Here is a 13,175-nt window from a genome sequence, read left to right as displayed (position 1 = left end):
TCAATGTGCTGATGCGGTATAGAGCTCATTTGTTTTATGGCTCACCCTTCACGGCAGCGCATTTCTTTTCATATTGACTGAGCTCTATTTATATTGACTGAGCTCTATTTATATTGAATAAAAATATATGTAACTATATATATATATATATTCATGATAATTTAATGATGGAATGTGCTTTCTTCCAAACTTCAGTGTAATTCAATGAACAGATTCAAGGACATCTGAAGAGCTTTCCAAATCTTAGTAGTTCTCAAAAGTAAACTACACAGTTAATTAGAAAACAGCACAGAACCTTTAGTTGTCTGGTTCACCCCTCCATAGGTCATGCAAGTTGTGTTTTCAATAAATAAAATAATGTAATAGACACTTATACATCTAATTGCCAGACTGTTCTGTTGTCCTTTAAAGATTTAGACCCCAATCCATTGAGCTCCAGTTCATTTTACATGCACTTTTTGATGGCTACTGACACATTTGCTACAATGTCCCAATGATGATTTTGGTGGTATTATTCACAACCTCTTCATCTGACCTCACGCTCACTCAACATAAACTTGTGCCCCCCTCGTTGTTACCCAGGATTTATTCTACCAGTTTGTGTAAATCTGTGTGTGATATGTTCAAAAACACACAAACAACATAGCTAATACCTGCCTTTTTTGTGTCTCTCAGCATTTCCTTCATGGACTATACTGTTTTTTTTTTTTTCTTTTTACTTTACTTGGATAAATAACCACCCAATATATTTTTGTTCCAAGTCCCGATTACATAAATACATTGTCAGTGTTTCCGAAGTAAACTGCTAAGACAATAGGAGCCATAACCTTTTGCAATAGGTTAAAATAACGATTGTTTAGACCATTATTTAGTTCCACATGGCACCCGTTGCCTGGCAACGTTGCGTCAACCTCCTTTTCCAAAACACAGTACGGTGAGGTTATTGTTGTCGGTTTAAAACCTCGAAGTTGCCTCTTGGTCTGGAAAGAAAACGTAAGTCGTGGTTCATTTTTGAGATAGTAATTAGAGAGCTTGCCATATGCCTGTTTTGTAAGCTTAATCTGTCGACAGTGCTACTGAGGAGTGGCATAGTAGCATAACTAGCTAGCTAGCTTTATGGGTTCACAGAGTTGAACGCATTGAACCGTTGGACACCCATCTCTCATCAATATTGCTCCTCTTTAGGCCATAATATGGGAAAGAAGTCGAGGAACGAGAGGGAAACGCCAATCAAGGAAACGGTGAGTGACGAATGTTTCTTTAGGTCTGTGAAGGTTCTCACCTAATGTTTCTTTAGGTGTTGGCAAAACCTAATTAATGCATTTTTGAACCTTTGACAAGGTTTAATTCATGTCCACTGAAACACATCCATACCATGAACACAGCCTACTGTACATCCCGGGAACATATCAATTAGAAAGCATGCACAACTCTCTGATTGGAACTACTACTATGGAACTTGATTCATTGGGGCTTGGCATCAAAGGTCATTAAGGTTGATATACAAGCAGGTATTTGTGTCAACAAATCATGATTATTCTAACTACACAAAAAATAATGAATGAAATTTGAATTTGCTTTAGTACATATCAAATGCTCTGATTGACACATCAAAAACATTGACTGATAGTAAATATTATATTTGTGATGAGGTAAGAATGATCAGTTTCATGTGTGGTGAAACATCCCCTTAACCAGTGGATAATAACACTAACACTAACTAACTTCAGACACTAACAGTCTGGAGAAAGCTAAAGAGGGAGTGTGAAACTCAAAGGGAAAAAATAGATGTCATGCTCAAAAGTGTGTCCATTTGCCACTACAATAAAAAAGTCTTTGACTTCATTCTAGATGATGAAGTTTTCTGATGTTCTGATGATAAAAATGTACTTTGAAATTGTGGCTTGGTCTTTAGTAGGCCTTGGGCACAAAATTGTTTGAAAACGGCATCAGGATATCATATGCATGTACATGTTCTCAGGTTGTTGCCTGTTGGTACATGCTGGGCATTGAGATATGTCCTGTCTCATTGTCCTAGAAGTATGAAAGTCAAAAAGACAGACCTGACTTTATACACGTTCTATATTTCAGTTATTTATTTTATATTTTGCAAACACTCCTTCTCCCTGTTGACTCTCACAGTTTGAGCCGCTACCCCTTGAGAGCAAAGCCCCAGCAACAGTAGTGCTGCTGTTGAACTCCCCAGAGGAGGACATTTTAATCAAAGCGTGTGAAGCGATCCAGACATTTGCAGAGAAAGGTATGGTAGGGTACCCACCGCTAACCCTTCCACATATTATTGATTGTTTTTATTTCTATGGGCAACCTTGCAGCTGAATAGCAGAAAATCCTGTCTTAATTTTGCTTTCAGGCTGATGTTTTGTAATGGTGTATTTTTTTGATATGCATTTTTTAAATCCAGAAATTGCAACATTTGCAATTCACTTCATCACCATCTGCCTAATTTTCCTGTTCACTGTCTCCCCCTGTTGTTAGGAGATGAGAACAAGGTTTCTCTGCTGGGACTTGGGGCATTAGCGCCTCTCTGCCAACTCATTACTCACAACAACAAGCTGGTCAGACGCAATGCCTTCATGGCCTTGGGCATCATGGCCACCAATGGTGCGTCAGACCAGTTACATCATTGATGCAGATTCGACTGCAGTAGACTTGGTAGCTTACAAGCTCATGCGACAGTCTTGATTCTACAAATGACCCTTTAGTTTACCGGCCATCTATGTGTTTGTCAGGAATTTGCATCTGTTAATCTACCAGATGTTGGATTCCCTGTTCTGTTGATTTAACAATGAGCAAGGTGCTAGCCTTACTGAGTAACTGAGTAATGTCTCTTGTTTAAATCTGAAAGGTGATGTAAGGACTGCGTTGAAAAAATTAGATGCCATTCCATCAATTATTGAAAAACTATCACTCGAAGGTGAGTAATAGATATTAGAAGATTAAGATATATTTTGATCACTAAAGGAAACAGTGTCACTTTGTATAAGTTGCATACAATCAAAATAGAGCACATGTGTTTACTTATGGCAGTAGGCAGTATTTCTGTGATCAATCCTTATTTATTTCTGTTTCTTTTCATATAATCAAATTCCATTTTTGTTCAAGATGATACAGTTGTCCACGAGTTTGCAACACTGTGCCTGGCTTCTTTGTCAGAGGATTTCCTCTGTAAGGCCCAGATCTTTGACAACAAGGGGCTGCCAACTCTAATTCAGCTGCTGTCTAGTTCTGACCCAGATGTCAAGAAGAATTCACTAGAGACCATCTCCAACCTAGTACAGGTGACCCAAAGTCATCAGGCTTTAGGATGTAATTTTATGTAAAAATTATAAGGATTTTCACTGTGAAAAATCAACGTGATGTTTTATAGTCCTAAAAGACGATAAAGTTGTCTTCACATACCGTATTTACTGAACCCCTGAACTTTTCTAGATATAACATTACAGGGGTACATGTGACAGTGCAGATGTTTAATGCTGTAGAATGTGTTTAACTTGTCAGCTCTGCAAGGGAAAGTATTTATTGTGTCCAATTTCATCTATGTGATAATAGTGCAGGTAATAACTCTGGTGTCAGTGGTCACACTGTGTTCTGCCTCCCTCCTGCTCTACTAAGGCAGCACTGCTGCCAAACCTAAAGTATTTCTTAGCAATGAGAATGCAGTTAATGCGAACTGTTTCCTGCTGTGCGCTACGTGTGAGAAAGAGCAACTTCACAAAGTCCTGACCTATTTCTCCCAACATTTACAGATTTCATGAGTGAAAACAGCTTCAAATTTGCTCCTAGGATTGTTGAAAAAAATGCTTTCAACATTTCTGTGAACCTTTTGCAACCTTTGCTGTTTTGTCCCCATGAAGGACTACAAAAGCCGACTGGTGGTACACGAATTAGGTGGGATCCCTCCACTTCTGCAGCTCTTAAATTCGGAATTCCCTGTCATTCAGCATTTGGCTTTAAAGACGTTGCAACATGTCACTACTGACAGAGATGCAAACAAGACCTTCAGGGACAAACAGGGATTTGAGAAGCTTATGGGTATCCTGAATAATGTGGTAGGTATATGGTTTAGGTAATATATGTCTTTATTCTGCTGGTTTGTGTTAATAAGAATAAAATAATAGAGAATCCTTTAAAATCTGTGTCCTCTGGACCTATCTTTTTATTTCTCACAGAACTTCAGTGACCTACATGCTGAGGCCTTACATGTCCTGGCTAACTGCTTGAGTGACAGTGAAAGTGTCCAACTCATTCACAAGAGTGGAGGACTGACCAAGTTGATGGAATTTGTCCTCACTCCCAGTGTGCCTGAAATCCGGTCAGGTGTTATTAAATGCATCACCAGGGTGGCTCAGAGCTGTAAGCACAGAAGGCAATTAGAGACAACAGATTTCTTTCAACTTTCCCACATAATTTACTCTATTTTATTTATTCTGTTATGTGTGTGTGTATGCGGGTGCTTGCCTGTGTGTTTAGCTGAGAGCTGCAAAGTGCTTCACGAGCAGGATGTGGAGACCGTTCTTGTTGAGCTTCTGTCCTTGGAGAACATTGGTGTGATGACGTCTGCCTGTCAGGCTGTGGCTGCCTTGACCTTTCACCTAAACAGCAAAGAACGCTTCAGAGAACTTGGCACGTACATCTTCACCAAGCCACCCTGAGATTAGGTGCAGTCAGCACAACAAAGTGTAATTGAGTTGGATTCCTTTGTGTTTCAGGTTGTATCAGTGTCCTGGTTCAACTGCTGAGCAGGGAGAGTTTGGCACTGAGAGAGGCGGCAACCCAGGCCCTCTCTAACCTCACTCATAACAGCGAGTCAAATGCCTTGTGAGTAACGAAGGACTTTGATGTCTTACCTATACCTCATTGTTTTTGTACAGATATATGCACTTTTTTTTAACAATTCAAAATGTATGGAATTATGTATAAAAACATCTACAAAGAACAAGGCAGTTTAAAGACACAGAATAAGGCATATGAGACAATTTGTATGATAAGTTACTGGGTAGTATTTATTTGTCAGACATCCAGTACACACTGTCTGGTTCATATCGATCATTCAGATGTGCTAGGACACCCCTGTCCCCAAGAAGACAAAGTATTGGTGACCTGGGCAAATCATACTTCAACCCTTGGCCCATATAATCCCAAACATCTCTCAGAAAAGGAAGAAGTTCTGAAAATTCCCATAATGCATGCACATAAGTGCCCGTTTTTGTCTTTTATGTCCAGCATGAAGCATCCAAATATGATTTTTTTGTAAACTTCTAGACCCTTTCAGTTGTTTTCCCATTATTAGCTACATAAAATCTGAATGACTTCAGGGATTTAAAGGTGTGTGTTCTACTCTGGACTAGAATGCTGTCCTCCCCTTTTTTCATAAAAATAAGACACGGAATCTCTTTACTTCTTTTCCATTGTCTTCTCCAATCTTGTCTTATACATTTTTTTTTCCAGACAAGTCTTCTTCGAACTCTCGAACCCACGCATTGTATGCTTAGAAATAATATGCTTTAACAACGTATAAATTTGTAAAACTACAGTAATTGTCAGCCGTCTAACTTTTCATTAAACCTCCCTCCCTGTTTATTGTATTTTCCAGTGAAGTGTATGAGGAAGGTGGCGACAAGCTCCTCATACAGCAGCTGTATCAAAGCTGTCCAAAGATAGTGGCCAATTCTGCTGCCACACTTTGCAACATGGCAGAACATGAGATCATCCGCTGTAGCATCTTGTCACATGGAGCCATACAGGCTCTGTTGGAACCCTTGAAATCTACAGTTACACAAGTCCTGGTAAACACTGCACGTTGCCTGGCAGTGCTGGCCAGTGATGAAGAAGCTAGGACAGAGGTTGGTGTTTATGTGACCTCAGAATGCTGGCTTGTTCTCATGTTCAGTAATAATAAATAATGATCATTGTTTTTAATCATTGCTGTAAACTTTACTCAAGACAGCAGGATTATTGTAAACAGCATTCGGTTTCACTTTGTGATACTACATTTGAAATTCTTTCACTAAATAACTAATACTCAACCCAAGCTAGTCAGAGTTGGAGGTCTTCAGCTTCTGGTCAATCTACTGCAGTCTCACTCCAAGGAGGTGCTTCACATTGCATGCTTGGCAGTGAATGTCTGTGCCAGTGATGAGCCAACTGCTGTGGAGATGTGCAAATTTGGGTAAGACGTGATAGATAACACTGTCATTAGAGCATGACTGATGTGTCACCAAATAAATGACTGGCGAGTAAAATAAATGCAATATCTGCATAGATATTGCTTAATGTGATCCCCTAAATAACCAACAGATGGCAGTGCAAGACAATATTAGATGTGACTACATGTGCCTTTGTTCATTTGTCCATTTTTATATTTATTAGTAATGACAGAATATTTTTCTTTTCTTTCTTTCTTTTGGTCTATGCTTGTTGTTTCTATCTGTGTCTCAGAGCCCTGGAAATACTTCAGGAAATCAACCAGTCAAAGACCCGTAGGAACAGTTTCAGTGAGTTGGCTGTGAACAGCCTACTTAACTCCAACTTGTCTTTTAAATACAGCCTGACAAGTTCTTTGGCCTCCACTGACATCATCACCTGTGGCTTCTACGATGCTGGAAAGGTATGCTGTCAGAAGTCCTTTCAAGGACTTTTTAATGCAATCTTATTAACATAGCATTAGTTGGTTGTTGTTTTTTTGTTATTGGCAGTCTTTCACAAGAATGCAGCATGACTTTTCACATAATAATTAAAATGCAACTCTTGTGTTTTCCCTCAGGCTCGCCCTGGTCAGAGGATGCTGACTTTAGAGGAACTGTCCAAGCAACCGGTTAACCAGCGGCAAGCCATTATTTTTGTCAACAAAGCAACAGTATTGCCAGAGTACGAATCTAATATTAGAGTATGGTTTGATAGTTTAAAAGGAGAAATATAAACTACATTATTTTAATGCTTGTGCTTAAAAGACACCAATTGTTTTAAGAAGCATGCTTTATTATTACATTCTTTTAGTTTAGATAGATGTTTCGAGGACAAATGGAAGGTATACTGTATGTAATAGCCCTCTAAACAGTTACAGCTGACTCCTCCCACCTGGTAATAAAAGTAAATTAACCAGAACAATTACAGAAATTGACTGGGACCATTAGGTTCCTGCACTAGAAGTCACAACATGTTGTTTGCTCAGAAAATTTATTGTGGCTGTTAGATTACAATCACCCTCCCCTTCTCTGCTCCAGTCCTGTGCTCTATTCTTCCTTCGTTCCCTTTCCTCCTCCCATTCTCCCCCACTATGCCTGTAGCATAATTAGTGTGGCAGTGTACGGTAGCCCTTCTTTAGGGTGGCGACACACTCAGAGGGCTTCTTGTGATTCAAATAATGGACTTCTGAGCTTGCACCCAAAATCACAAATGTGCAAAAGCACAAAGAGACATGCAATACCCATGCGTGTTCACTGAGCCACATAAAGCATGCACGCAATGAAAAAACACATCTTAGATGTTTAAGGCTGTATATGCATGCACTGTTTAATGCTTTCAGCATTTTCATAAATTAACTTTGGAAAAGAGAGCAGTACCCCCTTCAGGGTACCTCTGTTCAGCCCTTCACCCCTCCCAGACCCCCATTCCACCAGCATGAATTTACACGTAACACTTCAGGCATTCTTAAACAGCCTGTTATGTAACTGATTCCTGGTCTCATCCATAGCTTCTGCATGAGCCAAATTTCAAAGCAAAAGGCCTCATGATTGAATTTATTTTCTGACTTATTCTTCTGTGTTCCTATAAACCAATTAACGGATGTTTTTTGTTAGCAGGGAGACAGTAGATGTACCAGAAGAGACACAGAACAAGCCATCAGAGTCAGACGGCAGAGTCAGAGGAGAGCGTAAAACACCAAAGTGAGTGTGTTTGCTAAGTAGTACAACAAGTAATACCACTAACATCAGAGGTTCTGGAGACAAAAATCTTTTTTGTCCAAACCCTTTTTGGCCACAGCTATGATTATTATTGTTATTATGATGATTATTATACATTGACACTCTTTTTGACACATGCTAAACAGGAAGTTGTGCCAAAAATAATCCCATTTCAAGACAGTATTAAAAGATGCTACCTTTTCCTACATGAAAATGTAGCTACATAAATGCTGCATGCTAAAAAAAAATCATGGAGAGAGGCAGAATATCAAACAAAAATCCAGAAAAAAATAATTTCATACAAGTTATAAATTGATTTGCAAGTTATTGAGTGAAATAGATATTATATCCCCAAGACAAACCTGATTTAGTTCTTGGCAATGTCCCTTAAGCCCAAGTTTTCCTGTAGCCTTGGCAGAAAAACAGTCACAAAGAGTAATGGTTCCACAATATATGTGCAAAGATTTATAAAATACAGTGCTGTGTGTTCATATAAACCATTTTGTTGATGTCCTTTGGTTGCAGGGTGACAGTAGATGTGCGAGAAGAAACACAGAGCAAGCCATCAGAGTCAGAAAGCAGAGTTAAAGGAGACCGTAAGACACCAAAGTGAGTGTGCTTGTTAATGTGGAGGCTCAACATAAGCAGTACCACTAACATTGAGCACGAAATGTGAAATGAATTAAAAGAGGTCATAAAGGTGGAATTTTAAGTACCGTAATTGTCGGGCTATAAGCCGCTACTTTTTGCACAAGCTTTGAACCCTGCGGCTTTTAGTCAGGTGCGGCTTTTCTATGGATTTTCCATGATTTTTGTGATATCGTAAGACGATTTGTTTTGTTTGTTCCGCTGTTGTACGGCACTACGTTGCCTGGCGGAAGGATCGGGGTTCAAGAGTGGTATGTTAGTCACATGTCCGTCCGCCAGGCAACGTAGTGCCGTACGAAGTAGCGCGAAAAACAAACTTCAAAGTAGCGCTACGCATTCAGCGGGAGGCGTGGATGACGAGCGGCGATAAACTTGCGAAAAGCAAGTTATGCCCAACTCCACCGGTGGATTCTGACAGCGTGGAAAAGTGCGAAAACATCCACGATCACCAACGGATTTTGAAGGGCTGGACTGCTGCATGATGGAGAGGAGGACACCGCCACGGCCCTTCTGAGGGTGTTCGACTCTGACACTGACAACGAGGATTTCTTTGGTTTTGAAAGTGACAACGAAGGAGAGAAGCGGAGAGTGGATGACGAAGCCATCCTGAGCCTGTTCGTTTCCGACATTGGAGAAGAGGACTTTGGTGGTTTTAGAGCGCAGGAAGAAGAGAAAGATGGTGAATGACTGACTTTTCTTCTTGTTAAAGCCGTGTCACTGCACCTGAGCCTAAAAGGTAGGCCGAATCTATTTTTCTGGTGTGCTGTAGGTTACTGTTATGTACTACATGTGCAAATATGTACCCATAACTTGTTTTTCAAAATATTAATAAAAGGGGTGTGTCTCCAAACAGCCATCTCTTTCCTGACAATTCCCTTTGTGCATATTCTCTTACATATGATAAGTCAACATTGAAACACCTGCGGCTTTTAGTCAGGTGCGGCTAATGTATGTACAAAACAGGATTTTCCCCTGATTTTAGCTTGTGCGGCTAATATTCAGGTGCGCTTTGTAGTCCGGGAAATACGGTAGTGATTTTCTTTCCTTGTAAGATACTGACAGAATTCTTTTCTAATTTACTCTTTTTTTGTACAGGAAGAAGAAGGAAGAGGAACAGAAAGATTATGGCCTCATGTACTCTATTATTATTATTATTATTATTATTATTATTATTATTATTATTATTATTATTATTACTAAAGTTTGTGTGTGTTCAAATACATCCCTGTGCTGTATTCATATACCTTTTATGGAAACTGTCTAAACATTTTAGAGATGATAACAATCTCTGACGCATGCTAAAGACGATATAGTGCCAAAAACATTGACATTTAAAAAAATATTGAAAGATCTTGCGTTAGTGATAATGATTAGATCTTGTAATGATATGTTCTCTTGATTATATGTATATAAAATCAGATAACATGAAGGAGATCGTTAGACACTAAAAAGAGTGTGCCTGTTAATATGAAGGATGAGCATAAAGCAGTGTCACTAACATGGATCCTGTGATGTGAAATGTGTGATAGAGTTCACAAAGGTGGAATATTAAGTAGTGATTTTCTTTCTTATTTTAACGCACTGACTCCCCTGATTTCTTTTCTAATTTATTGTTTCTTCAGGAAGAAGAAGGAAGAAAAACAGAAAGATTATCTTCAGCCTGAGTCTCCTGTAGAGAAACCACGGGGAATGATGGAGGATGTCTCATTGCAGATTCTAATAAAAATTGCCAAAGAATACATCTTTCCACTGAATGATGAAAAAGAGCAGTGTGAATCCTTAGCCAGGTAACGTATTCATGCAGAAACTGGCATGCAAAGAGAGAGCGAAGTAACTTATCAGCAGCTATTGTTTAAAACAAATCTCTGGAGTCATGGAAACACATTAAAATGACATTTACACACCAACTCTTAAAATGTCAGGAGAGCTGACTAAAAATGACAGCAGTGGTATGCAATGCAGACACTCTGCTAACACACTGAAATACAATACCCTGAGAGATCAGAATGGAAAAGAAAGACTTTATTTTAAAGGTTTCTGCATTTTCTTTGGTTGGGTTTGCTCTTATTTTCAGGCTGGTGAGCGAAGCCATGGGGGGAGCAGTGGAGAAGGAAAAGATGCACGAGTTTTCTTGGATTCTGCACCTCAGTGAGCTGAAGATTCAACTTCAGTCTAATGTTATTCCCATTGGTTTCATCAAAAAGGGAATCTATTATCACAGGGCACTCCTGTTCAAGGTACAGATTCTTTACCCGCATGGTAGCATTAGCATGAGCGGCTATGTTCATCATCTTTCCTAATATTTTTTATTCCTGACCAACATGTTTTGACATCCCAATTTAAGCTCTGTCTCTTTAAGGTCTTCTCCATAATATTTGTTCCTCAGCCTATTTCTCAGTCTGACATTCTTCTGTCTCCTCTTTTAGTCACTGGCTGATTGCATTGGACTGAGCTGCACACTTGTTAGGGGAGACTACAACCGTGCTTGGAATGAGGTTCTCCTTTTCAGTAGAAATTCCTCCAACAAGCTGCACTCTTCACAGCCCTGCCGCTACATAGTAGACCTTGTGCACCAACCTGGAAACCTGTTTCCAGTCAATAGCCCAGCTGCAGTCCAATATCAAACTATATAATCAGTACTGTATTGTTTAAATACCACAGAAGGTAACGCTTTGACGTTATATTTTGTCTGATGTGCATCAACCGATTTATATGTAATGTGTGTTTATGTGTACATGATGTGTGCATGGCGGACCTCATCAGTTGACTATTTTTTTTTCTACATATGCATAAGGAAAGCAAAATCGTGTCTATTGTGGTGTTTCTCTATTAAACACAGTGATTCAACCTTTGTACTTCAGCATGGGTCCAACATGGTGAAGCAGTGTTTTTGCCAACGTGCAAGCTGTAGTTGTTTAGAAAGTTAATGCTTCAGCTGGAGAATTGAAAATATCTCTTACAGCTTCATGGCACCATCACCAGCCTGGAGCTTTGGATCCATGCTTTCATGTTTTTGAACCTACCAGAAAGATTTCATAGTAGAAATTTATACTCACCAGACCAGGCATCGTTTTTCCAATTTTATAATTGTCCAATTTTGGTGAGCCTGTGTGAACTGTAGACGTACATTCCTGTTCTGCATCTGCTCCTGTATCCCATCTGCTCCAGGGTCTGAAGTGTTTTGTATTCAGAGATGCTCTTCTGCATGCCTTGGCTGTATGAGTGGGTATTGGAGTTACTGTTACCTTCCTATCAGCTTGAAGCAGTCTGGTCATTCTCCTCTGACCTCTGGCATCATAAAGCATTTTCACCCAAAGAACTGCTGCACACTGGATATTTTCTTTGTTTGTGCTATTGTCTGTAAACACTAGAGATGGTTTTCGGGGAAAATCCCAGTAGATCAGCAGTTTCTGAAATACTCATACCAGCCCATCTGGCACCAACAACTAAGGCAATGTGATTTTAGGCACTTAAATCACATTTCTTCTTTTCTTTCTTCTTTCTTATGCTCAATTTGAACTTCAGCAGGTTGTTTTGATCATGTATTTGATCATGAGTAGTTACCATCTGATAACTCATCCGATTTTTGCCTTAAGGAACAGTTGAACAGGTTATTATTATTATTGGTTGTGTGATCGTGGCTCAAGAGTTGGGAGTTTGCCTTGTAATCGGAAGGTTGCCGGTTTGAGCCCTGGCTTGGACAGTCTCGGTCATTGTGTCCTTGGGCAAGATACTTCACCCATTGCCAGTGTCCGCCAGCCTCGCCTCTGTCAGTGCGCCCCAGGGTGGCTGTAACTACAATGTAGCTTGCCATCACCAGTGTGTGAATGGGTGGATGACTGAATGTGTTAAGCGCTTTGGGGTCCTTAGGGACTATACAAGTACAGGCCTTTTACCATTTATTATTATTATTAATAATAACAATAACAATTAGTATTCAAATAGACACCTGCAAAGATGGTTGTGAACAGCAGATAGATGTGGCAATCCCAGCGGACACCAGTACTAGGAAGAAATGGCACAACTGACATCACAAACTAAGGCTGAAGGAACAACTGGAGCAGGTGTGAAAGGAAAAGGCTAAAGTAGTCACAGTGGAAATGGAAACACTAAGTGTTGTAATCCCAAAACCGGAAGAGTAGCTCCAACAGATACCAAGCACAACATCAGAGGTCTTTGTGCCGAAGAGTGCAGTCCAGGAGCAACCACGATATTGTGCAGAACCTTCAAAGTCCCCTCAAGTGGACCCGAGCCTGAGGATTGTATTTATACCACCTCTCAGGAGATGAGGTGGAGATTTTATATACATGTGTATATGGACTTTGTGTAATAGACTGGCAAATAGCCAATATTAGCTATTAACTAAAGCAAAGCATACAGGAACAGGTTAAATAAATAACAATAAATGCTAGAGAAATCCTTTCATGTTTCATGTCTCTAAAAGAATTAAATAAATAAATAAATATGGCTTACCTATTTGAATGTCATATTTTTAAATCAACAAATATCTCTGTATCAGTCTTAAAAAAAATCTAAAATCTAATCTTAGATTTTTTTTTATTTTAATTTTTTGATCCACTCCCATTCAGCAGCGCTTACTGC

The 13,175-nt window shown here is 39.5% G+C and overlaps 1 protein-coding gene across 6 annotated transcripts; it reads left to right on the top strand.

The window, feature by feature from the left end:
* The first annotated feature begins 176 nt into the window (after positions 1-176).
* Positions 177-12,983, top strand: armc3 (armadillo repeat containing 3). 6 transcript variants are annotated; one of them, XM_085418536.1, is made up of 20 exons: positions 177-993; positions 1,186-1,241; positions 2,143-2,260; positions 2,497-2,622; positions 2,867-2,935; positions 3,124-3,299; positions 3,876-4,070; positions 4,191-4,374; positions 4,492-4,644; positions 4,731-4,839; positions 5,615-5,864; positions 6,099-6,190; positions 6,460-6,628; positions 6,785-6,888; positions 7,821-7,907; positions 8,451-8,534; positions 9,669-9,707; positions 10,196-10,360; positions 10,648-10,810; positions 11,000-12,983. In XM_085418536.1, the coding sequence occupies exons 2-20, from the start codon at positions 1,194-1,196 to the stop codon at positions 11,204-11,206; spliced, it is 2,538 nt and encodes an 845-aa protein (XP_085274662.1). In that variant the 5' UTR covers positions 177-993; positions 1,186-1,193; the 3' UTR covers positions 11,207-12,983. The 6 variants fall into 6 exon arrangements, with proteins under 6 accessions (XP_085274662.1, XP_085274659.1, XP_085274658.1 ...); XM_085418533.1 differs by having other exon boundaries at positions 6,054-6,190; positions 7,824-7,907; XM_085418532.1 differs by having other exon boundaries at positions 6,054-6,190.
* The last annotated feature ends 192 nt before the right edge of the window (positions 12,984-13,175 follow it).

The sequence above is a fragment of the Rhamphochromis longiceps genome, linkage group LG9, assembly GCF_057381845.1.
Source record: "Rhamphochromis longiceps isolate RC_006_pf linkage group LG9, R_longiceps_female_GT1.1, whole genome shotgun sequence".
In the NCBI taxonomy this organism is placed as follows: domain Eukaryota; kingdom Metazoa; phylum Chordata; class Actinopteri; order Cichliformes; family Cichlidae; genus Rhamphochromis; species Rhamphochromis longiceps.
The sequence above is the reverse complement of the archived record's forward strand: the minus strand, read 5'-3'. Positions and strand labels throughout refer to the sequence as shown.